Below are 26,534 nucleotides of genomic sequence, written 5' to 3' on the forward strand. Positions count from 1 at the left end.
AAAGCCTCTGCAAAGCACACAAACATGAGCAAACTCCTGATCACAGGCTGGGACCTTCACCAAGGACACAAAGGACACAACATGACCGATGGGCTGGCTTAGGGCAATTCATAGTTCCACCTCCAGCATCCAGCTGCCTTCCAGATACTGGCCAGGAGATGCTTTGCCAAAGCTCAGTTTCTTGTCCAACAGGTGTGAATTTTCGTCCTTTACTCTGTGGGAGTGTCAGAGTTTGGCAGATCTGATCATATTCCTCTACAATAAACTCTCCAGGTCTTACTCTCTCGGGAAATGGAGTTTTTCAGAGGGAGCTGACCAAGAAATGAAGGTGGCAAATTATGCTCCTTGCAGAATCTTCTATGCTTCAACCTTCAGGGGAAGACAGAGCATTCCCTGGAGTGCTGCAGCACAGACCCCACCCCCAGAAAAGGAAGGACACATTGGGTGCCATCCCTTCTCCTGCTTCAAGGCACAAACACGTGAGCTGGGAGTTCTTGTGCAGAGCTTTTCCTTCCTTTTGACTCAAAAGAGACAAATTAAAAGCCAAGAGGATGGACAGCCTGGGGTAAAAATATCGCCCACCTTCCTATTTGGCTTTTTATCATTGCTCTGTGCTCCTCAGCTCAGTGGTTCCCAGCTGCTTCCAGCCCTTTCCTGGGGGGGCTGCAGCTTCTCCAGGAAGCCTCCAAGCCCACAGGCCTCAGCTGCAGGTTGGTTTGAAGGGAGCCCCCCTGTGAGTGAGGGCTGACAGCCTCACTGAACCTTCAGACCCTCAAGAAACATGGACCAGAGCTGCTTTTCTGCACATCCAGGTTCCAGGGAAAAACCGTGTCCTTCCCAAGAGCTGATAACCACGGCAGGGGAATAACTCCTTTTTGTTCTGGTGAGTGGATGTTATCAGTCTCCTCTCACTGCTGCGTGATCTTTACCGTCCTCCAACGCAAATCCCAACATTTTCCTAAGCTGGTTGCAGTCCCAACTCCAGTCTGGAGCTGTCAGCCCTCCTGTTTCCATAGTTTCAACCACTTTTTTAAAGCAAAGGATCCCCAAGTCAACCTCTCAAACGCATCTCCAGCCCTCCAGATGCCTCTCAGACACCTCTCATCAGCTGTTTCAGCCCATCCTTGCAAAACCCCAGCAAAGCTCTATAAACATGTGCCATCACCCCTTTCCTCACAAGTTCCATGCCTCCACCCACGAGGTTTCACTCTCCCATTACCAAATCCTGCTTTACATTAAAGCCTTTGCCGCCTTCTCCTCCTCCAAACTCATTAATTTCCATTTAAAGGCTCGTTCCAGCAGATTTCCATGACAGAATCCTTCCCTTTTTCTCTTGCCATTTTCCTCCTGCCACAGGAGGATGGGGCAGCCCCGATCTCTCTGCCCAGGCTGCTGGAATTCCTCAGTCCAGCATTTCCCAGCTGCTTTCAGCCTCTTCCAGACCCCACATAACCTCGACACCGCAATTATTTCGTCAAAGGCCAAAAAAACACCAGTGAGGCCTGAAGCAGCCTGAATTATACAAAGGGTAATTTAAAGCATAAAGCTCAGCCTCTGAAATATCACCTTTTATCAGCTTAAAACTCCTCCGGGAACAGGAAATCATGAAGGCAAAGTGCCACCTACTCCAGGGCTCAGTGATGGGAGACAAAGTAAATTACCAAGCACAGGAGCCCTCAAAAAGTAAAAATAAACCTCACTCAGTCAATTTATTTTTTTAATGTTTCTGTAGCCAGTACAGCAACATTTTCAGCTGGCAAGTGTAGCCCGGCAGATCATTAGCAAGTTTTTTTTAATTCAGGTTGCTCATCACAAGTCCAGTCCGTGTGCTCATGGTTCCCATTAGGCCAGAGAAACTCATCCAGGTTTGTGCAGAGCACAGGAGCTCACCAAGGCAAACACATCTGCTGAACCTGCACAACCCTGACGTTTCTCAGAGCTGCTCTTTCTTTTCAAAAAAAAAAAAAAAAAAAAAAAAAACCCCAAAAAAACAAAAAAAAAACCCAAAACCAAAACCAAACCCAAACCAAACAAACAACAAAACAAACCAAAAAAACCCAAAAAACCCAAAAAACCAAAAAAACCCCACAACCTAAAAGCAATTCTCCTTCAAAATAAAGCTTGGTAGACAAAAAACCAAAAAAAACCAAAAAAAAACCCAAAACAAAAAAAAAACAACCCCAAACAAACAAAAAACCCCAAAACAGCAACAACAACAACAACAAAAACCACCCAAAAACCCCCAAAGAAAACAACAAACCCCACAACCAAACAAAACCAGCCAAACAAAGAAACAAACAAACAGAAACCACTTAAAAAACCCAGGCAGAAAATAATTACCTGTCCTATATCGCAACACAGAGCAGTGGCTGAAAAGTTTGAAAGCACAGAAGATTAGTGGAAAATGAGAAGAAACACGTGGAAAAAGAATGAAATGCCATAAAAAAAGCCCGACTAGGAAAAGTCTCAAAGGACAGGGAGCAAAATGCAAAGAAGTGATGGTTTTTAGTTTAGTGGGCCCATCAGTTCAAAATAAAGGGATTTTCTCATCTGCCTAGCACAGGATTGTATTTTAAAAAAATAAAATAAAATAAAATAAAAATTAAAAAAGGGGAACAGAATTACCAGGGACAGGTGTGAAAACATGGGGTTTGAGAAGATACCAAAAAATGAGGGTGACAAGAAGCCAAAGAAGCTATTCACATCCTGATTTTGAGAAGACACTGAGCTGACTCTTTATCTGGCCACCCTCCTCTTGCATCAATTGGAATTTTTTGATCTATAGGGAATGATTTGTTGGGCTTTGTTTTTTTTCAGTCCAGCTCTCACTGCACCCAGGTCACCTCAGGGAATATGATCAGACCGACAAACACCATCCCTCATCACTCATTTCAGAGCCAACCAACTGCAGAGAAAACATAGCTTCAAATTCTCCAACCTGCATCTTTCCTCTTTAAGGGTGCAATTTATAACTCTGCTGCAGCTTGGAAAGAAGACACAATTAATTATTAACCACCCCTCCGTGGCTGCCTGGAAAAGGACCTGAATGATCTAAGCTGCTGCTGCCTGCTGATGCCAGTGGTTGGGGAAGCTGGAGAGGACATGGTGTGGGGAGGGAGCACATGGATTATCCTCTGTGCTGGCGCCCAGCATCTCCTTGGGAAGCACCACATCGCTCACCAGAGTGGAAAAAAGGAGCATTTTTTCCCTAGGAACCATCTTTAGCTGCTGAGGGCTGGGCTGTGGGACTTTCAGTCAATGGGACAAGAGTGTAAAAGTCAAATAGAATCCTCTGTCCACAGTGCTTCTCACCTGTCTCCAGAGCAGAATCCCTTCACAGAGAGAGATCTCTGTATTTATAGTGATTTCTCATCATGCTGAACCCTGTTCACACTACTCTCCTTGGAGCTTCCCAGCCTTCCTCTGCATCTTCCCACCCTGCTCTCATCTTTTTTGGATGCAAGCCAAGCTCACCCCAGCAGAAGGAACAAGCATTACCAGCTTGGGTAGCTGTTACCTGTGCCCTTAGCTGTGGCACTCACCTGGCGGTGTCAGACACATCTGGCCAACACTGCACCCCACAGAGCACCAAACCCTTCCTTGTCCAAACAGAACTGGAGTTTTTTTGGAGACGCTCAGCCAAATGTGGGCCAGGGCTGGCCTCAGCAGCAGTGGGAAGGAGGGAGGAGTAACAGCCACCTGAAGTCACCCAAGAGCACCCTGGCTCCTTCCCATCCCTCTCACATTCCTGCAGGCCCAGGGGTAACCCTGGGAACAGGGAACTCTACCGAGGATTGAAGGGCCACTTCAAAATCTGTCTTGAAAACAACCAAGCAACCAGAACCCCAGAATGACCTGCTTGATCTGTCCTGACAGTGGACTTGATGATCTCAAAGGGTCTTTCCAACCTTAACAATCCGATCACTGGATAGGGGAAAATGAATCTCCTTGTCAATTTAAAGCTATTTTTAGGAAAAGAATTCTCAGGTGGGACTCGTGCCTCATCATGCACCAGATGCAACATTAACTTATTATAGGGTGCATTTTGAAATAAGTTCTGTTGGAGACTAAATAGAGAATCCCAGAATGGTTTGGGTGGGAAGGGACCTCAAAGCCCATCCAGTGCCATGGGCAGGGACACCTCCCACTATCCCAGGTTGCTCCAAGCCCTGTCCAGCCTGGCCTTTTAACACTTCCAGGGATCCAGTGGCAGCCACAGCTGCTCTGAGCACCCAGAGCCTCATCACTTTCCCAGGGAACAATTCCTGCCCAATATCCCATCCAGCCCTGCCCTCTGGCAGTGGGGAGCCATTCCCTGTGTCCTGTCACTCCAAGCCCTCATCATTAACCTGTCTCCATCTTTCTTCAGCTCCTCAGGCGCTGGGACAAGGCACCTGCCTGTGTAGTTTGATGTCCCTGCCCCCCAGCAGGACAACAAAGTGAGGGTTTGACATCCCTGCACACATCTGCACTTCCACTGCTGCACTGGTCAAACCTCCGGAACACACCAGGCTTCGGAGCTGCAGCTCCCTTCAAATCCCTGGATGCACAAGGAGCACCCTTGGCTCCAAGCACCACGCTCCAAATTCCACAGCTTCACAAGCACAACGTTCTCAGCTGTTTGCCAAGCTCAGAGCACTGCAATAAAACACCCACACAGTGACAAGAATGAGACTTTAATCAGTTTTAAGTGGAGTTTTAACACTAAGAGATAAAGGGTTGTTAAACACAATAACAAACGGACATCTGATTTGTATGAGGCATTATCCTGTACATGTCATACTTGGTTTTTGTGTATTCTCAGTTACACACAGAGCCACTGTTGCACAGCACAATAGTATTTGAAGAGGCTGAATCAGAGTAAGGCTGCTTAACAGACTGATTTTTTTTTTCTTTTAGTATCTATATATATATATGCTATATGAAAACAGACTGGAAATTTGAACTGGCAGAGAAAGGCAGTTCTGCCAAAACGCTGCAGTTGGAGCCCCTTTTAGTGCACAGTCCCACCCCATCCATCTGCATGCACGACACTTTCCAACAGTATTGAGAAGGTAAACGAGGCACTTCGTGGCAACCACAGGCATCGTTAACATATTGCACACATTTGCTAGGACTAAACATGGAACTTGCACACCAGCATCCTCTTTTTGGATTATTTGAAGGGGTTTGTTTTGTTTTGAATCTGGAAAGCTGATTTTGATGCTGCATGTAAACTCCAGTTTACAATGTGTGCCCCGGGGAGGAATCTGGAGGCTGATTTGCACAGCTGCCCTGGAAGGAGCTGTGGCAAAGATTTTTCACTGGGGCTGCCCAAGCCCAGGGGATGCTTCAGGGCCTTACAGTTAAGCTCTTACCAAAGTGATGCCTTCAAGTAGTTTCAGACATGTAAGCTCTTGCACATCCCAACAGGCTGAAGCGTACAGTCCAGAAACTCAAGGAAAGATTACCTACAGAATGCAGCTCAAGCTAATTATGAATACTGTCATAAATAAAGTTTTAATAAGGACTCAAAAACCTTTCAGTCATAGCAATTCTTGTCAACTTCTACGGGGGTGGTAACTGAAATAAAGTATAGGAGAGTATGTATAATATATATTTATATATATAATATATATATATAATGCCATTTTTCCATTTCCAATGACTACACCATAAAATGTAAGCAAGGCTTCTCAAAGATGTCGAAACGTTTAAAAAAGAAAGAAAGAAAAAAAAAAAAAAAAAGGAAAAAGAAAATTAAAAAAAAAAAAAATTTTGAAACCCTCATTCCAACCTTCACATTCCGAAGGAAAAATAACAGTGCAAAAGCCCATCCTTGTGTCCTGATTCCCGATCCGGCGTCACCGACTGGAACTGCACCATCCAATCCTCATCATCCAAAGTGGGACATGCAGCAGTGCCAAGATCCCAATACTATCCAAGCAGGAAGTTTGATTTATTAAGCCAACACAACTTTCAACTGTTATAAACCAGATAGGGTGAAACACGATTGGAAGGGTAAGAGTTAAAATTCCTGTTCCCAAGGGAAAAACCACCTCCTGCTCATCACAGTGAGCACTGAACCTTGATCCATTAAAGTCTAATTAAACCTGTAAGTCAGAAGGTATTTATTACCAGCTTTGTTAGAAGTTAGAATCATGAATCTGAGGAGCAGAATTGACCAATAGAAACCAGATAAGAAAAACTGTTTCAAAAGCCCTTTACACCCTGGTTTACCAATTGTAATTAGTGGAAGTCCTGCCTTGTGTGGTTCAAATTCCAACCATGGATGCTGCTGTACAGGGCTCTGACAGACCCCATTCATAATTCTGGCTGAGAAAACAGCTCATGAACTTCCATGTCAGCACCAAGAAGTTAATTACATGGGGGTGGGGGGAATGTGTGTACTACATCCTAAAAAAAGCATCGATTTGGGGTCAGCTTGTTCATGGCCACTTAGAGGGGCCTGTTTTGGCAGTGATTTCACATCTGGATGCATCAGCAGCTGGACTCCTGAGTCACCTCAGGCTGGGCATGACAACCGTCCACCAGAAAGCCAACTTTTGAGCCCCACCTTTGGCTGTGCCCCTAGGAACAAATAATCTAACGTTGCCACTTGGTTTAGAAAAACAATTTGTTGGGTGGTTTGAGGGGTTGTTCTTTACAGTAATAGATTTGGGACAAGTTCTGCTTTTTAATCTTCATTTACAGGGTTGAGAATTTACTGCAACACTGGTTTCCTGTCTCTGGTATGTAATGTCTGTTTTTTAAACATTGCAGGTAATGAGTATTCAAGTAAAATTCCCTAACAGTTAATGACATTTTTCTTTAAAAAAAAAAGTGTGCAAAACTGCAAAACTCATTGTAATAGAATGTGTAAGGTCAAAGGGGTGGAACGGCTTACAGAGGTTTGATTGAATAAATGCATCAGAAATCTTCCAAACAAACACTAACCTGGAGAATCTCCAATGATATTTCCTGTGCACCATCACAAAATCTTTTTATATTCATGAGAGGGGAAGAAAAAAAAAAAAAGCTTGCAAGGCAGCACATGAAGTATTCACAGCAGGAATATGATTGAAAAACTACTAATATAAATGTAAGATGTTGAAAGATGTTTTTGCACTAAGAGCATCTGACTTTTAGCACTGGCCTTGATTACACAGGAGATGGAGCAGCCATTACAATTCAGAAAAAAACCCAATAAATCATTGTCAAATTTTGTAACCATTTGTTTCAAGCTCTTACTTTAGTTGATAGCCTCCACATTTGTATGGTTAAGTCATTGTTGCTGTGTTTCCTTTTGGTTTCTTTTTACGTTTTGTTTCTCGTGACCCCAATTCCTTGTCTCCCTTCATTGCGTGGGTCTCGTGGGTGTCGTGAAGGTTCATTCCTGTACCCCTAGACAGAATCACTCCCTCTAGCTGCCTTTTCTAGCACCATTACACTTAAAAAAAATGAAAAATGCACAAACGACAAGCAGTGACAGCGGCGACTCCTCACCCATTGTCCCGGATGAATTAGGGCAGCATGCTGAGGAAAGGTGCATGGAACAGCCGGATATGGTACACAGGCCACGCTCCTTTCCGAGCATCACCTTCCAGCCCCCATCCAAAAAACATGCATTAGAATGTAGGAAAAAACCTTCTAGAAACATCTCTTAGCCAACTGCAGACTTTTCTGTTGCCACACAAGTGCAAAAAAAGGGGCAGGATGTGAACCTGTAGATTTTTTTTTTTTTTCGGTTTTTGAAACTTCGTTTGGTGACAGAACACAAAAGGAAAAATTCCTACGCATACACATTAGGTCTGTCTCCACTTTTATAAAACTGGAATAAAATGGGAAAGTGCCATGTTTATAGTTCCTAATTGAAGTTTTAATGTCCTTTGACACAAAAAGGTATATACATATAAGAGCTACGTAACCTTTCTTTTTCCCCCCCAACTGGACAAGTGTCAAACCCTGTAGATTTATAGGGCAAAACGAGATTGGTCAGGAAAGAATTGTTCCTATAATTGGTAATCTGACACTATGTCCTTTTGCCATTTGGAAAGGTCCTTTTTTTTTTTTTCAGTTTATTCAAGTTTGTCTTTCTTCATGGTTGGTTTTTTTGTATGCTTTTTTTTTATCTCTGATAAAAAAAATATTCAGACTTTTGTAATCTGCGTATGCTGATCTTCATCAAAAGGTTCATTCTCTGGATCAGAGTCAGTGGTGTCAGAGTATCTATAATGATCAGGTTCATTGTCACTAACATCTGGTGTTACAGAAGTTGAACTGCTAGCCTCTGGGTTTGATGGCTCTTCTACTGTTTTTGTGAAAAATAGCTTCACCTGGGGAAGGAAAAAAGAACATTTAAAAAAGGACCCCAGACTTCAGTTGAGCACAGGCAATAAAGCAAATTTTAACAGCACAGGTCCTTCACTACCCTGAGTCACACCCGTGGCTCCTCTCTCCCCAGAGAAAGGTTTGCCAGCCTCTCAGCACCCCCCCGGCTAAACAAAGACTTGCCAAAGCAGCAGGATCTTCCAGCCCAGCTGCAGGAATTGTGTCTGGCTGAGTGCTCAGGTGCTTCTGAGCGGCAGCAGCAGGACGTCCCAGCACACCAGACCATGCCATCACCCTACTGCCTTCCACAACTCCCAGAGCAGCAGGACATTAGAGCAAGAGTGCACAGAAATGAACAAAACACTCCCTAATGGGTGACTTGTGTGTGGCAAGTCTGATCCAAGCAATACTCCAAGCAGCTATGACCACTACCTTCAAATGAGCACTGGCTGATCTTTTATGAGGAAGTTAGAAAATGCTGGAATTCTTACAAATGCCTTTTGCATGTTTAAAACACTGCTGGCAATGGCTCATATTCCCCAAAGCTAAACTGCCTGAGTAAGGTATTCTCAGAATCACAGGACAGCTGGGGTTGAAGAGACCTCTGGAGATGATCCAGTCCAATCCCCTGTCCAGGCACAGGAGCACTTCCAGGTGGGCTTGTTATATCTCCAGGGGGGGAGACTCCACACCCTCCCCAGGGAGCTGTTCCAGGGCTCTGCCACCCCCATGGAAAGAAGTTCTTCCTCGTGTTGAGGGGGAACTTGTGTTTTAGTTTATGGCCTTGGCTTCTTATTGTGTCACTGGCAGCACTGAACAGCGCCTGGCACCCTTCTCTGTCACCCCCCGGAGATGTCTGTTGTGCATTGATGGGATCCCCCCTCAGCCTTCCCTTCTCCAGCCTGACCAGACGCAGCTCCCTCAGCCTCTCCTCATCAGGGACATGCTCCAGACCCCAAATCCTCCTTGTGGCCCCCTCTGCTTCCCAGGGAACAGGCACTGCTGCAAATCAGCTCAGGGGTTCAGTGTGCCCAGCCCCAATGCAGCTGGGGCAGGCAGGATGCCACCTGGTCACCAGCTCTCACACGCCTCTGATGGCTTCAATAAACACCTGGAATGACCTGGAGACTTCAACCTCAGCCTCAACATCCATCAGTTTCCCCAAAAGCAGGTAAAAGTACAATCATCAGCTCCCCAAAAGCAGGTAAAAGTACAAAGCTCAAAGCTTTGCTAAGCAATGGCGATACCAACACATGAACCCAGCAGGTTTCACATGGTCCCTCCAAAGGCAAGACAAACAAATCATGCAGATTTTCAGCTTTGTTCACACATAAAATATACTGACCTTGAAGTTTGGAGAGAAATATCTGTTGGCTTTGTCTTTATTTGCTTTGTCTAGATCGTTTTTTGTTAATGTAAGGATTAAATATTCCTTATCATTATCTGAGCGCTCTGTACTGAAAATACCATCAAGTTCCTGATCTGCAACTAAACTTCCATTTTCTACTTTGTCTGAATTTTCATCCAGTCCTATGAAGAATGTATTTACCCAAAAGTGAAACATTTTGTCCTGGGGGAGGAAGAACACAGAAAACAAGCTTGCTTTAGTATTCACTAATGGCACAGTTAATTAGACTGCTATCAACATCTGGTCAAAACCAGATCTGTAATATCAGGCAAAACTTGCCTGGACAACAGTATGTCATTTGTTACATTGCATGCAAAGACATTTTCACCACATCTCCTGGACAACACACAAAAATCTGCATCCATCAAGCTCAAGTTTAACCAATTAAGCCTTTAGAAGTCACTCATGGAGACCTGGGCTTAAAACTATTATACCTGTAATAAAAGTAGATGATAATAAATTCAATTAACTAAAACTTACAATCACAAGGCATAAACAGATTTTTTTTTTTCTGCTCATACCTTGCCAGGCAATCCCTAAACCCAACAGACAACCTGCATGAACCAGCTGAGGTGATGCTGAATCTCCCCTAACAGAAAGCTTTTCTTATTTTTATACAGAAACAGCTACAACTGAGCAAAACCACAAGCCCACTACCACAGGGAAGGATTCATGGGTGCTTTGCTGAGATGCTTTCACCCACCCAGACCTTTGCTGAGCAGCACTAAGGAAGGCAGAGGCAGTGCCTGCTGTCCTGCCACTCAGCAGAAGTTTTTAGGGAAAAGCCGAGGCGGGGACAGCTGAAGGATGTTCAGCTTAAGCAGAATGAGACAGATGACCTTGAGCAGCATGATTCTCCACTCTGCCACAGCTCCAGCGGTACCAGAGGCAGGACACCCCTGTATCAGAGATCCTGAAGGCTCTGGAGAAGCAGCTTTCTGCCAGCCCAGAGCTGATGCTGCCAAGGTCAGCTCTCCTGGGCAGCTTGGCCCTGACCACACACCAAACCCCTCTCCTCACACTGAGCTACATCCACTTGTTCTATACACATGATATCTTCTGCTTGACTCTTATGTAGCTTTTCAGGCCCAAGATCCAAGATACAAATGGTCAGTAGTCCTACACTGCTGCTAAAGCTGCATAGAAACTCATTCCAGAATTTAACATTCCTTGGTATTACACAGAACCAGAACATAAACTAACTCTTTGGAGCTAACTTATATATTTTGGGTTACCAAGGAGATTTAATTCGAATTTCTTACTGGGAAATCCATGTCCTGCCCTATCTTCCTATTCATCTCTGCTGATAAGAGAGCTGGGGGGAGATCAGAGGTGGACCAGAAGTGGTTCCAGGGTGTGTGACACGAGCACATCTCCCGCTGAAGGCAGTTTGGCACCAGCAAAATACCACAGCATTTTCCTGAGTCAATGAAAGATGGCAGGGAAGAGCTGGACTGCTTCTCAACTCACACTCATTCTCTTCACAAATTTATTCAAACATGATACTGGGAATTCACAAGTGTCTCTGCCTCTCTGCCAAAGGTCAGCAGACTGATTTTCAGTATTTTAGGTACAGCCTATACAAAACCACTTGGAGCTTGTCTGCATTTTTGTAAGCACCTGAGAGACCCCCAAGACAGAAGTTAAAAATCCAGCCAGGAACACTTCTGGCAGTTGAGTTCCCCACTTCACCACGTGCCTCTCTCCAGCACTTTGGGAATCAGTGAGTTGTTTGGGGAGGCTAACAGATACTTGCCACTGAGTCCCTTCAAGCCATCCCATCTCTGAAGAACCTTGTTGGAGCCCACCCACATGAGGCAGCAGGTTCTTGCCAGGCCCTGTTTATACATTTCACACCCTCATCTTTTCCCAATAACAGCCTTAGAAATGCCCTGCCTGGGCCTGGAAGTTGAGGATGAGTACCCTGGGTTCACTCTGCTGATGTCTCTCTCCCAGAAGAAGAGGCAGCAGACAAAATCCCTGTGAAAACAACCCCATGGAACCCCCCAGGCTGCTCCTCAGCCACACAGTGAGTCCCCTCAGAAGGGAGGGTGAGATGTTCATTCCTGCTCAAACTAAAGGACCTGCTCAGGTCAAAACAGAGACAAGCAGCAGCTTTCCTCCTGAGAAGCCCTCTGGTGCGGGTCCCCAGGGCCACCAGTGTCACCTCCAGAAAGGGACGGACACGCTGCAGGGGATGGATGGTTGGAGAATGGCTCCTGTCACCAGCAGGAAAGCAGTGCCAGAGGAAAAGAGGCCACTGCATGGGAATCAATGCCAGCAGAAGCAGAAGGCACAGTTTTGTCGTGCCTCGCCTTCAGCTCCATGAGTGGAGAACCAGGAGGGATTCAGTTGGCACTTCAGGGGCTGGGGGGACTGAGCTTCACTCACAGGGACTGACAGACAACAAGCCTCTCACTGGACAGCTTTAAATCTGTGTTCCTTGGGATAAATTTGCAGAGGTCTTCAGGGACTCAAACTAAACAATGCAACTCAGCTGAGCTGGTCATTTCTCCTTTTATCTCCCTCCAGCTTTTCAAAGCATCAAGTTATTTTCCTTTCCTTCCCACTACACAACTTCATTAGCCTAATAAAATGAGTTCATGGGTCTTGGAACATGGCATGGCCACTCAAATTGAGGGAAGACTTGGTCATGTTTTTTTGCAATTAGCTCTTAAGGCTGATAACTGCGTCACTGTTTTCACTGAAGAGCACATTCATTACTCAAAGTGAGGATTCAGCTAAAGCATCAGGACCCAAGATATTTCATGGGAGACAAGGAAGAAAGATGATGTAATATGGGCCAAAGATAGGAATTTTAAAAATCAAGGCATGAACTGAACTCAGGCTTTATATAGCAAATCAAAATACCAGACCAAGTGCTCACGTAACACAAGTTAATGAATAGACTTCTGAAAAAAAAGAAAAAAAAGTATTGGAGACTGTTTTTCAATGTGTTTTGCTTCACTTCCAGTTACATCACAGACATCTGTCTTAAAAAAAAAAATAAACCACAGATGTACTTCTTCCCATAACCAAATCTGTGCCATAAATCTCCGGTGCAGTATCAGATGAGACAGAGGCTGATTTAATCCCACAATTCTGACAAACACTGCTTGTCCCTACCTCGTGCAGCTTCTCAGAGTGACAGAAAAACATTCTCCACTCTAGAGCTGGTCTCTAGCTGCAGACTGAGATCCAGATCCAAGTTTTAAGCCATCAATCAGGAGTTCCCACGTCCTCCTGAGAGTTTAACTTTTGCAGAGGGATCTACAGGCACTCAGAGTTGCTCTGCAGCACCCGCTGAGGGTTTGGAGATGCTCTCCAAGACTGGAGATCATGGTTCAGCCTGTTCCTGCCTGATGGAACTTCCTGTACCATTTTCAGATCAACACTGAGTCTTCTGACATTTTCAGAGTTCATTCCTCAGCGTTTGCTTAACAGCAACTGCCCAAAGTCTTGTTGAACTCTGCAGCAGAACTTATCTCTAGACTTGAGAGATGAAATGCAACTGCTCAAACAATGCTGTCAGCCCTCCTACGCTGGAGTCTGGGGACAAAACACCACTGACTCTCACAAATTAAACCCACATCAACATTTCCCTCTCATCTGTACTGGGAGAACTCCCAAAAAAAGGTCTCCTTCACCCCCAGGCTCTGGAGGCAGGAAGATGAGGAGATTTCAGTATTATTTTTAAATACAATCCCATTGAACCGAGTGATCTAAGGGATACTCTGAAATACTTTCAGATTATCATGTCAACATCAATAACTGGAAGAAAAAGGCTTTGCAGAGATCCATGGAAGCAAAACTAGAGTGACTACAGCAGCAGTCTGAGATGGAACAACAGTCAAGCTACAACAAAAAGCCATGCTCAAAAAAAAAATCCCTCAAATTGCTAACTTCCACCCATCAGAAATTCATACACAGTCACGGCACTCGAGCCTCGAGCCATTTTCATCTCATGTGGGCATGCATTTCATTCTTGAAAGGAAGTAGCTACAGCTCACTGAAGAAACAGTCTGAGAATAAAGTAAACAACTTCATTAGACAAGAAAAGACCAAGAGCTGGGGACTTCCTAACTGATGTATGCCAGGTGGCAGAAACTATGGAAGGAATGGAACTTCTCCAAGGCTGTCAGCCCTGTAGCAACACCCCAGTGGCACCAATGGTCCTGTGGCTGAGGTCAGCTCCAAAAGCCACTGAATTTGCTTAAATTAACTTTTGCCATTAAAAGAAAGGACATGCGGCTGCTTTAAATCTTACACTGACTCTGCAATGTTGGGTGTTAGAAGTCATTTGGTCACTCAGGTTTGATCTGGTTTATGGATTATGATTTTATCCAAAAAAAGCTTGAGCAAAAAGAGAGCTCTGCAGATGATGCTGTTCTTAAAATGACTGGGAAATTTGCAAGCAAGGACAGGTGAGGGAATCTGGGGCATTTCAGCTGAGATCAGTGTTATCAAACACCAACCCAGAGCCAGGGCAAAGAAGTTTTCTTCATTTCCAGAGATGAGACACAGCCATTCTCCAGCCTGAGGCTCAGAATGCATCAAGAATTGCAGTTTTAATTGATCCTATTAGGTTTTTTATTACGCTGAAGTTAAAATGCAGACTGGTCAATATGTGATGCCTTTAAGCCTTGTTTAGCTACCTATAATCTGCTAACAGAAAACCTGGGAAGAACAAGAACCAGTGACAGGCAACAGACTTGTAATTCCACTTTTCATAAATCTGGTTAATAAACCAGAATCTCTGAAAGAGAAGATGCTGCTACTCCTAATTATGCTGTTCCTCATGAATTAGGTGATCATTGCACAAAGGGATTTTTAAAACACAAGTCTCCCCCGTGGAGGGCCCTCACTTTTGGGTAAAGGCTGTGGAGACAGTTAATGCAGAAAAGCAACAGGCACAGATGTGAAACACCTGGATAAAGAAATGTGCTCAGTTTGAGCCAAGGCAGGTTCTTCTGGCACCAATATTCCCCTTTGCCCTGTTCTCACCTTATTCACTTTATGCAACAACCTGTCCAAAGACCATGTGGAAGGATCAGCTCCTGCATTTGCAGCAGAGCTAAGAGAGGTGATCTTACCAGAACTGTGGAACATCTCACACCTATCTGCCTTTGTTCTCCATTCATACTGAAAGCTGAGGCAGTAAGACACTTGATTCAACAGATATTTCAGAGAGATTATCAAGGTGTTTTTTTACTGGGTAGTGAAGGGACAGTTTCCATCTCAATAAAGTTTGCAGATGTGAAAAGCACCAACTTCACCATTTCTTTGGCTCTGCCAGGCCAAAAACACTGAGAAACTGAGCACCTCTGCACTATCTGTAATCCACAGAACCCAAATAGTTCAGGTGTTTGATAAGAATAGACAAAAAGGCCAAAAAAAAAAAAAATCAACCAGCTACTCAGAAACGACAAAGATTGTGGTTTCATTTCTTCAGAATCTGACACTGAAATGAAAGCCCAGCACAGCAATCCTCCTGCTGTGGTTCTGCACTTCTACACCCTCCTGAAGACCCAATTCATGCTACAGAAACTGGGTGTGCTCATGAGGGGCTGTCACGATGCTGTCTCTGGATCTCAGTGCTCTCTCCAGGGGTGAAACAAACACAGGAGTTTGTTCCTGGGGCTACAGAGCCAAGATCCAGCAGGTGACCTGTCCACTGGTATTGCAGGGGTAGGCAGGGCAGCACAGCACTTCCCATCAGGTCTGTCTGCAACCCATGTGTCACTGGAGATGGCAAAGAAACAACAAACTCACAGTCCAGAAAGGAGAGTAGATAAAGCAGGGCTTTGTCTCAGATGTTGGGGTTTTGCATCCCTCACGTTTAGCCCTCAATGCTTATCTGGGTGCTCCTTTAAAAGACTCTTCTCAAAACTGGCTGCTGCATGTCAATCATCTCAGCTTTGAAGCAGAATTTCTACTTTTCAAATGCCTTTATAGTCTCTGTACTGCACGTAACTCCACTGACTAACTAAAACATCTCATCCAACAGGCAGAGAAGGAAAACAGGGCCACTAAGGAACTGTCCAGAAACTTCTGTGGACACCAGCACATGAATTAAACTTTTTCCCACAAGCAAGCCCACACAACAGTGTGCCTGTGTGTTCACACACAGCTGGCAGGCACAACCTGCGTGCACGGCTGTAAGTGATGTTACCTCATCACTTCTTTGTCTACTGAGCCACTTTAGCATTTCTTACTTGTATGAATTCACTCACTGAATGCTCATAAGTTTTCTAACCTCCATTCAACACGGAGAATCTGCTGATGAGTTTTAAGTAGCAAATACCAAGGCAGCCTTTAATCAGCAGTCTCACTCTCACCTTTCACTCTGGTAGATCTGAAGTGGCTCCACAAACACCAGAACTAAAGAAACTCAGGGTTTCAGCTTTAGGAACTGGCTGATTTTGGTTTCAAAGTAAGTCCTAGATTAATTTTTTCCCCCCACAACTGAGACCCTTATTAAAACCCTCAGCTCTGAGGGAATTCTCTAAAGCTCTCATGTCAAGGCACTGCAGCTGGGAACAGAGAGGTGGTGATTGCAGAGATACTTTTACAAAGTGCGTGGGAACTCAATTATCTCAGAAATTCAGCTAAATTTGACAGATGGGTACAAATCAGCCAACGGCACAGACAGGATCCTCTGTGCTTGCTCAAACCTCAGGAAAATTTAGTGGAGAAAACAGCTGGAGTTAACTTGCTCAGTATGCAAGTCTATTTTTAGAAGGTGAATGTTTCTTCCTCAATTAGATTATTCACTACTACCCAAACGACTGCAATACAGACCCAGGATCATTTTTATCCAACCTTTGTATTTAATCTCACCAACTCCCCAAACATCCAGCTTTCATTTTGTGGTCGATTGGCGGCTTGGGAAAACCAGACATCAAAGAATTAAATGCCGTGATTACACATCCCTGAAAAATAACCAACATCCCAACCCCCAGCATCAGGGGCTGTCTCAACAATGTTTTCCAGAAAAAGCAAAAAGGAAACCAACCTTTTTCAACATCTTGTTCTGTTTGTGGAAAAATTCCACTTTGATATCACCGCATACCGGCAAAGGTTGAGGGAATTCAAAGTACATGTACTTGTCTTCACGTCGTGAGGGTCCTGAAGGGGAGGTGAATATCTTTACCTTTAGCTGGTACACCACAAACTGAGGATCTGTGTGACAAAACAAGAGTGTCACTTGGTGAGAAAAGCCTCAAAAGTGTCAAAAAGCACAACATTGGCAGCAGAAACAAAATCGTGAACTGTGATATTTTCAAAGTTAACTTAATTTCTGTCAAGGGTTTAACACCACAGGGGATCAAACTTTGCCAGATGCTACTGGAAACAGCCTTAGAGATTTCTGTCCTTCATGGCAATACTTTCAGGACACCAGGGAGTTCCTAAAACATTATTTCTTTTTAATATAGACTGTAAAATGTGACAACTACTTGACTATTCCTTGCATTTTCCCTCTCCTCTCTATTACACAGACCAAAGTGAGAGGTTTTATTCTCTCTCATCTCTTCTTCCACTTGTAGAGTGGCTGGTCATGTCAGAACAAACTGACTATACTCTTCCACAAACAAGCAAAAACTAGAACAAAACTGAACATTAATACTGAAAACCAACCAGCACCAGCAGAGACTAAGCTGGCCCTGTAAATCACCAGCCATGGCATAACTTCCACAGTTAAATCTGCAGGGGTAGCACTGAAATTAAAAGGGGTTTTTGGTCCAGTTTAGGAAGAGCTGCTTTGGAAATGGTCAGGTCAGACACCCTTGTGTGACCTGTGGAAGTGCCTACTGAACACACCCACACCATCCTGCTGAAGGGCCCAGAGATGAAACTATTACTGGCAGGCTCAGAGAATCTCCAGGATGGTTTGGGTGGAAGGGAACCTAAAGCCCATTCATTCCCACCCCTGCCATGAGCAGGGACACCTCCCACTGTCCCAGGCTGCTCCAAGCCCCGAAGTCCAGCCTGGCCTTGGGCACTGCCAGGGATCCAGGGGCAGCCACAGCTGCTCTGGGCACCCTGTGCCAGGGCCTGCCCACCCTGCCAGGGAACAATTCCTGCCCAATATCCCACCTAAATTTCCCCTCTGGCAGCATCAAGCCATTCTCCCCGTCCTACCACCACCGCTCCTGTTGCAGGGTCCCTCTGCAGCTTCCCTGCAGCCCCTTCAGACCCTGGAAGATGCTGTGAGGTCTCCACACAAATTTCTCTTCATGCCCTTATCTCCCTGGAATCCTGAGAGCTGTGAAACTCTGTCATCCCCTCACTGTGCCCTAGAGGCTGGACTCTGCTCTGTCTAAAGCAGCAGAATGGTAACAAGGAAGGCAGGTTGAAAGTTAACATGTTGGTTAAATTACTGCCATCACAGCTGACAACACGACTAAAGACACAACACAGACCATCGACCTCACATCCTGAAAAATCACTGAGAACTCCACAGAAACTTCAAATATTGCAGCATGTAACTGCTGAGCTTGATAGATAATTCATCTTTTCAGGTGCCTGGCCAATCTGTTTTCTATTCCAACATCCTCCTGCGTAAACACCACCCCAGCAGCCTCCCGTGGACACGCAAGTCAGCGCTCACTGGAGCAGTTCAGACTCACAAGTACAGCACAGTTCATCCCAAACATGAAATAAGTGGTAATTGCAGAAATCTGTAACCTCCACATCTCTTCCCTAAGGCAGGGGGGTTTTGGCAGAGGCTCCCCCTTCCCTACTCCTGTACACCCTGACAAGCTGCTCCATTGTTTCTTGCGTGTGTTACTTGTTCAGGTACTGTCTCACAACAATATTTAACAGGGCAATTTTAATCAAAGCCACGGGAGGCACTGGAATTAATTACACATTGCTGTAATCCCCATAGCAAAACCATTAGATTTTTTCCACCAACAAAAATGAGCACGCAACACAAGGCAGTCACTGCCCTCTAACACAGCCCACAGGACAGAGCAGAATTTGTTTTTGTATTTCAAAGCTTCACAAAATCTGCTGTTCCTCACTAACACAGTGTATCAGCAGATGAGATTAATCATTTACAGGTGTATTAATGCTTTAGAAACCTCCACATAAAGAAAAGTTTATTCCAGAGTTAATTAGATATTTACCCAGTTGAACTGATTTGTTTATTTTTTTTTTTTGAACATCATGGGAAGAATGATGTTGCTGCACTGGAAGCCAACATGCCATTAGGCAAATGTTTTTCAGCAATTCATGTTTCCCAAGAATTGCTGTGTTAAAAAAAAAAAAAGGGAGCGGCATTTCATAAAAGTAAGGAGCAAATGCTAAAGTGTATATAGCATGGTGGAGTCCCCATCCCTGGAGGAGTCCAAGGAAGGAGGGGATGTGGCACTCAGTGCTCTGGGGTAGGTGACAAGGTGGGGACTGGTCACAGGCTGGGCTCAATCCTGGAGGTCTTTTCCAGCCTCAGTGATTCTACATACGGAATCACTTATCTTCAAACCACTAAATCACCTGCCAATTTAAAACTGGAGTAAACCAATCCTGAGTCCTTCAGAGACTACACCTGGGAGGATCCCAGTGGACAGCGCCCACTAAGGCAGCAGATTTTGGCCTGTGAGGTTGCTTACACGTGACTTTCTCCAAGATGTGCAGCTCTTGGTGCCATCACCCCATCCAAAACACCAACAGGCTCCCCAGCAGAGGTGAAGGGGGGCTGGTACTTACTGCAAGTTCCGCTGCTGAACATGGGAATTGTTTCAAACATCATCTTGTGGAACAGCAGTGCCACTGGTCTGTAATCCAGGTGATTCTTTAACAGGTAGCTATAGTAGTACACGTAGCGTCTCTGACTGGGAATCGTCACTCCCTAAACAGAGGGAAAACAAGTGTCAGAAACCTTTGATCAGCATCACTGCCAGGGCTGCTGCCCATCACCACCTCCAGCTGAGGCACACCAGGCCCAAAGGAACAGGACAGGTCATTCACTGCTGACCAGCCCCCAGCACACAGACCAGCACTGGTTTGCCAAGGTGCTTCAGCACAGCCCAGGGGATGGAGCCCCTCTCCCACCAGGAAAGGCTTAGGGAATTGGGACCCTTCAGCCTGGAGAAGGTGAAGCTTTGGGGTGACCTCATTGTGGACTTCCAGTGCCTGAAGGGGCTGACAAGAAATAGGGAGAAGGAACATGGAGTGACAAGGACAAGGGGGAATGGCTTCCCAGTGCCAGAGGGCAGGGCTGGATGGGATATTGGGCAGGAATTGTTCCCTGGCAGGGTGGGCAGGCCCTGGCACAGGGTGCCCAGAGCAGCTGTGGCTGCCCCTGGATCCCTGGCAGTGCCCAAGGCCAGGCTGGACTTTGGGGCTTGGAGCAGCCTGGGACAGTGGGAAGTGTCCCTGCACATGGCAGGAGGGCTGGAAATACCCTCTAAGGTCCCTTCCAACCCAAACCCTTCTGTGATCCTGTACTCTCCAAACATCCGTCTCCAGCAATGAAGCAAAGAACGCAGATTTTTCCCATTTCTTGAAAACAAACACCACAGACAACCTGAGGATCATGTCAAAAATAGTCTCATGCTGCTGCTGCTTTTTTGGGGATGGAAAGCATCAAATGTTTGACAAGAGGTGCCTTGAATGTACTCTAAAGCATCACTACATTTAGGAAGCCTAAAATCTACCACTAGAGGAATTACACTGTCAGCATTTTAAGTAAAAAGACTAAGGTTTGCTAAAATTACTGTACACAAGACTGATGCTACCTTCCCCTTACAAAACTTCCTGGAATATTTTTCCCAAAAATGTGGAAAGTTTCATTAAAACAGGCCCAATAGCCCAAAGTGTTCAAACTCTGTGGTAAACACTTGCTTTGAGAGCATAAAACCTAAGAATGTTTTTATTACTGATTTTAAATCAGTTCCAAGCTTCGAATAAGGGAACAGTTTTAAAGCACTTTCAGCCAATACTTTCCTGTAAAATTGATAACGATGAAAATTGTTTCGTCCCCAGAAAATGCATTACATGGTCTAGAACAACCTGTTATTGCAGACTTGCAACAGCATCAGTAAGGAATCTTTCTGATTCAAACTCAATGTGGAATTGGAATAAACTGGAGATAAAAAAAAAAATTCATATACAAGTCCATGAGCATTTGGTGACAAAACCCAGACTTCATATTTCTGTACTTTTAGTTTCACCTCACAGCAGCCAGGAGCTACGAGTAGCCAGAGCGCTTTTAATTTAGTAAATCTCAATTCTGCACACATGAAAATAGTCACTTCCTGCCATTTAAAAAAAAAAAAAAAAAGTTGATCATTATGTCTCCTTATCACTTCAGCTGCTTCTAAATTACACAAAAGCCCTTTCCCTGCAGCACTTGCACAATGACCTTCCCAAGCAGCCTTGTACACTGGCCTGGCTTTGGCTCAGATGTCCCCAGTGCTTATCACACCCACCCCTTAAGGGAGCTCTAAAGTTCTCTTTGCTGGGATCTGAGTGTCAGGACTGAGCAAATCCCAGCCTCAGAGCAGGCCAGCAGTGTTTGGCAGGGCTGCCAGGCAGGAGGGAAGCACAGAGCTGAGGAGAACACAGCCCTCCCTGCCCAGAGCTTCCTTGTGCCATAATGGATGTGTCCTATGGAAAAACCCCGGGACACCTGGCCAGGACAAGCAAGGCTGGGACCAGAACCAAGGGAGCACTTTAACGCTGATAGTCCCATAGCAAAGCAAGTTCTTGTCCAACAGGGCAGTTTTAGCCCTCCAGCCACAGTCTGACTCCCTGGATACACAGCCCTTAGATCCTGAGACCCTAAAACCAGTCCCACTGAAGCAGAACTCAAGTTGCCCATTTTTAAAGCTCTGGATTCCAAGCAGAACGCTTTCATAACAAACTAACAATATTCCAAGGGGTGCAATCAACCACCACTCACTTTCACTCCAAAAGAATAAGGACAGGGCAGTAGTTCAAGCTATCATCATGACCATTTTTAAATGGATGTGAGATAAGCTCCTCTGGTCCCTATGCCAGAGCTTCCCAGAGCATCCCAAACATTGTCAAATGCTGCTCCTGCTTCTCCTCTCAACGCAGCACAGGCAGGACTATGAAGAAAAATTATTTTGGAAACAATCTTCCCACATTCCCTTTAGGAACACACCCTACTGTGAGTGTGAAGCTGCAGCCTCAGAGCAGGCCTAGGGTATCAGGTTTAGCACCTGAGCACGTCCAGCAAACAGGCACAACTGACCAGCTCTGACACCAGACATGGGATCTCTGCCCTGCTCAGAGATCATTCTGAGGCTTCCTCACACAAAGTAATTGGTTTTCACTTCCTGTTCAGTTATAGCAACACCACAAGCATGGTCTGGGCTGGAAGGGACTTAAAGCTCATTCAGTGCCACACCTTCCACTATTCCAGGTGGCTCCAAGCCCTGCCCAACCTGGCAGCCACAGCTTCTCTGGGCACTCCCAACCCTCACAGGGAAGAGCTCCTTCCCAATATCCCATCTAACCCTACTCTGTCAGTATGAAGCCAGTCCCCTTGTCCTGTCCCCCCAGGCATTTGTAAAGAGTCTCTCTCCATCTTTCTTCTCAGCTCCTTCAGGCACTGGAAAGCCACAGTGAGATCACCCCAAGGCCTCTCTTCTCCAGGCTCAACAACTCGAATTCTCTCAGTCTTTTCCCCATGTGAGAACTCTTAGGAGCCATCTTTGACAATAAAATAGTGCTCAAAGGATGTTCCTGAGGGGATCATCTCCAGCACTTGAACAGCTGATCCCTATCCACTGAGCTTCCTTCCAAGCTTAAACCTCAGCACAAAACCCTCCAAGCAGAAGCAGGAATAAATAAATAAAGGCCTTCTCCAGCTATAGGAAGGTAAGCTGCCAGTCTTTGTCACCACAGTAGTGCGTGGGATAAACTATTCACTTCTAACAGTGGAAGCAGCAGCTTCTTTAGAGGACTTCTTGGGGAGTTACTTCTTCCCCAGCTCTGACAACAGACAAGTACAATTCTTTATCCCATTTGAGAAAGCAGTTTGTCTCCTTTAGTTCACAAGGAAAACAAAAATCACTCCTGTTCTTCAGTGGTGGAGACAGACAGACACAACCATGCAGCCCACACTTCCTAATCTTCACCACTCCCTTCTTCTGACTAAGTTCCCCCCACTACAGTGGGTTTCAGAAGCCAAAAGAGGCAGCTTGCAGAGGAAATAAAACACCCCACGAGAAGGTCTGGTCAGAGACAGCCTGGGCTCTGCCATGTCTTGTTGCCCAGCACAAGAAGAGCCTGTGCAGCAACTCTGAGCCTCACCTCCAACAACTCTCACTTGCTGCTGCAAAGGCCTCCCTGGAGCTGCTTCTCCCGGCAGGCACTTGGGAAAAACTGGCTCCAGAAGTACTCAGGGCTGTGCTCTTGAGCAATTAGTCATACTTCCTCTTGCAATTAGACTCACACTTCCTGCCAGCACAGCCAGAGCCCTCACAGCAGCTCTCTGCCCTGAGCATTAATGGCAGCAGTGATTGTAGCTGGGCTGTCCTCAGCAGCTACAGCTGCAAAGTGGGCACCTTGTCCTTGCTTTAAACCAAGAAAATCTCGTCCCTGCTAAAGCCAGTTTTCCTATATCATATTTTGTGTTGCCCAAAAAGAAAGAAAAAAGGCATTTGCTTGTCCCTTTGTGCAAACAGCTCTTTTGATGCCTCATTGACTTTGAATTGAGGAAGTCAGTTATACAAAGGTGTGGTGAAATATCAAATCAGAGAGCAGCACTTGACATATAACACTGAAATACGGGCCACAAGGGAAGGAAAGGCTCCAGAAACCTGCACTGGAATACCTGTTTATAAACACTGCTGAAGGATTATGTGAATCACATGCTGCCCACTGGCCACATCAAGATAACCATGCTCAAGTGGAGCTGGGAAGGGAAAAAAGTCAACTCTTGCAGTAGAGACAGTGAAACCAAAACAAGTTGCTGGTTACAGACAGTATTTACAGTCAAGTAAACAAGGCTCTCACTACTCCTGTTTACTGAGCTCTCCCTCCCCTCCAAAGTGCCCAAGGTACCCCTGGGGTACTGATAAACACCCAGCTTGCAGAAATACAACCTTCTTTTCACAAAAGGGAAACTGAGGCATAGCATTTCACTGTATTTGTTCAGTTCTGTCGTTTTCATGCTGTTTTATCCAGCTCTGGGGATAACCCTTATCAGCAGGAGTAATCTACTCTTTTGTTCAGCACACTGCTCAGTCCTAGTCTCTTTCATACACTTTTACCAAAAGCCACAAAGTTTGGATGGGAAACCTTGACCTTGTCTCCACTCTAGCATGACACCACAACCAACTCAGCAGCACATGGAATAACAGCTCCACCTCACCAGCAGAGTGAGCTGAGGGGTTACCTGCTCCTTCCAACGAATTAACAGCCAAAATTCTAAAATTCCTTATGTGACACTTCTCCCAAGAGCCCTCAGACATGAAGCTCTTCTTATTAGAGACCAACACACTGAAATCAATTCCTTGTGTAAATATTCCAGGAACAGGGAAAGCTCTGTGCTTGGAGAGGTTGAACCTGGCTTGCAGGGATGATTCTCTTGAGATGCTCAACCAACCAACACACTCAGGGAAATAATGGAAGACGAGGAGGGAAACTTGCTGAAATGACCTTAAAGTCACATCATCTTCGGAGAAGATTTCAAATAAGGAGGTTAAATTCTCAGAAATGAGGCCTAACCCTGCGACAAAGGTTGTTAACTACCCTTTTACTGACAAAGGGCATCCAACAATAATGACCTTCCAGTTGGGATATTCCCCATAGCATCTCCAAACCCCAACACAGCAGTTGAGGGGACCTGAGGAGATGAACAACTCATCCATTCAGGCAAAATCAGCTGGAACAATCCTCTTATTTGGGCTGAAAATGCTGAACGAGAAAGTTCACTGCCCCTCTGATGCACCACACAGCAGAACAGTGCTGAAAAAGCCATTTAAAAATCAACTGTCCAGGTCCTCTTGAACACGACATGTTAAAACCAGGCTGGTTTAGTGCTGAGACTAAAGGCTAGTGCTGCATAGGAAAGCTTTTCCATTCCCAACTGCACTGATCCAGTCCTATTGGAGCTAAATCAAACATCACAACTTAAAAGGCTTGAGCATCAAATGAGTCTCAAAGGAGAAAAGCAGCAAGTTACAGGTAGTGGGAAAGAACAGCAACAGCTCACCTTCTTGTCTCTGGTCCTTACTTCCCCATAGAAATCTAGGGCTTCTTGGGCCCTTAAAAACTTGCCTCGATGCAACAAATATGCACAAATCATTACACCAGTTCGTCCCTTTCCAGCTTTACAGTGGATTGCTGCCACATGATTGTCATCTTCACTTAGCCACTGGTCAAGATCTTCACAAAAAGGTTTGATGAGCTCCAGCTGTGGTGGGTTATGGTCTTCAAAAGGGTACTGTGCAACTGCAGGGAGAAGGAGGAGTTCATCAGAACCTCAAAAGGCAAAGCAAGCTCAGGTCACCTCTGGAATAAGCACGTAAAAATTAAGTTATTCAATAATCCCCACCCCATCTTACATATTGATATCTATTTTTAATTCCAGTATTATTCAGTGTATCATAAGTACTGCAGAGATTTCTCCATTAATCTCTAAGCAGGCATCCTGCTCCAGGGAGCAACTATTTCACACCTCTACTGAACTGAGCAGCACAGGCTCTGTAACATGAATTTTCTAGAATTGAAGAGCGTGCTGCACACAGAATAACCTTGTGAAAAGCCATTAGTCCAGCAATAATTAAACTACCTGCTGAGAGAGAGAACAAGGCCAGACCTCAGTCACTGAGCAGACAACAGGAGCTTTGCTGAAAAATTACTGAACATGGCTGGGTCTGCATTGGGAACAAACTCTCAAATTCTGCTCCAAGGCCTTGTGAAACAAAATCCTGACATTTCCATATTTCAAAAATGGTCACTAGGAGAGAATTCTCAAATAAGGCAGTGGTAATACTTGTGGGGTTTAGAGCCAAAGCACTGAACAACGCTGTACTTTCTGACATGGATGCATTCACACACACTTTTCCATCTAGGGACGGAAAAGAATTTCAAGCAATGCAGGAAATGCAAGAAAATTCAAGAGAGCAAAAAATAAGCACTGAGCAGAGAGAAGCACCCAAACTCTTCCCACCTCAGATCAGGTGAGGGACAATATCACCCTGACCAGCGGAAGTATACACAATGTTCTGGTTTCAGCAGAACAGCACTTGATGAAGTGCACCCCAATTCCCCACCGACAGCCTTGGGATCTGATAAACACAACCCTGGTTCACTTCAAAATTCTCAGCTAGAAACACCATTTCCTTTTCTGGGCTAAAAATGAACACATTTCATTTTTTTGGCAAGTGTCTGTATTGGTTTCGTAAGCACCACTCAGTAGTCACACACGCAAGGCTCCTTTTGATGGATCCCCAAGGACTCCAAGAGCACAAGTGAGGGATGAAGTTATGGAACTGCTGAAGGACTGCAGGACAAGTCCACAGCCTTTTGGAGGGATCAACAAGTTTATTCACTCACACTGCAGACTGGCCTCTTCATATCCCAGAGCAAATGGGGAAGCTGATCTTTGCTAAAGAGGCAACACGTGTACACGGACGTGAACGCATGAACTCTTCCACATGGAACACAGCCAAAGGCGCTCCAAATGATCCCCGAAGTTTTATGTGACTTAAAGATAGAATTTATTTAGAAATCCCTCTGAAAAGAAGCTGCAAAAATGCTGCAAACTTGTCTGTACACCTTTGAGTCTATCTCAACTACAGCCAGCAAGGTCTCCATGAAAAGGGGAACAAAG

The 26,534-nt window shown here is 45.1% G+C and overlaps 1 protein-coding gene across 2 annotated transcripts in view; it reads right to left on the reverse strand.

Moving 5' to 3' along the window:
• Positions 1 to 4,660: 4,660 nt before the first annotated feature.
• The window catches only part of PTEN (phosphatase and tensin homolog), a 48,907-nt gene continuing 27,033 nt past the window's right edge, over positions 4,661 to 26,534 (reverse strand). Inside the window, exons 5-9 of one of the 2 annotated variants that reach the window (XM_066324299.1) lie at positions 24,912 to 25,150; positions 19,430 to 19,571; positions 16,734 to 16,900; positions 9,656 to 9,880; positions 4,661 to 8,315 (exon numbers count right to left, since the gene is read on the reverse strand). In XM_066324299.1, the coding sequence (XP_066180396.1) occupies positions 8,130 to 8,315; positions 9,656 to 9,880; positions 16,734 to 16,900; positions 19,430 to 19,571; positions 24,912 to 25,150 (959 nt within the window). In that variant the 3' untranslated portion in view covers positions 4,661 to 8,129. The remainder of the gene's footprint in view (positions 8,316 to 9,655; positions 9,881 to 16,733; positions 16,901 to 19,429; positions 19,572 to 24,911; positions 25,151 to 26,534) is intronic. The other variant, XM_066324300.1, reaches the window with a different exon arrangement.

Source organism: Sylvia atricapilla, chromosome 8, assembly GCF_009819655.1.
Source record: "Sylvia atricapilla isolate bSylAtr1 chromosome 8, bSylAtr1.pri, whole genome shotgun sequence".
In the NCBI taxonomy this organism is placed as follows: domain Eukaryota; kingdom Metazoa; phylum Chordata; class Aves; order Passeriformes; family Sylviidae; genus Sylvia; species Sylvia atricapilla.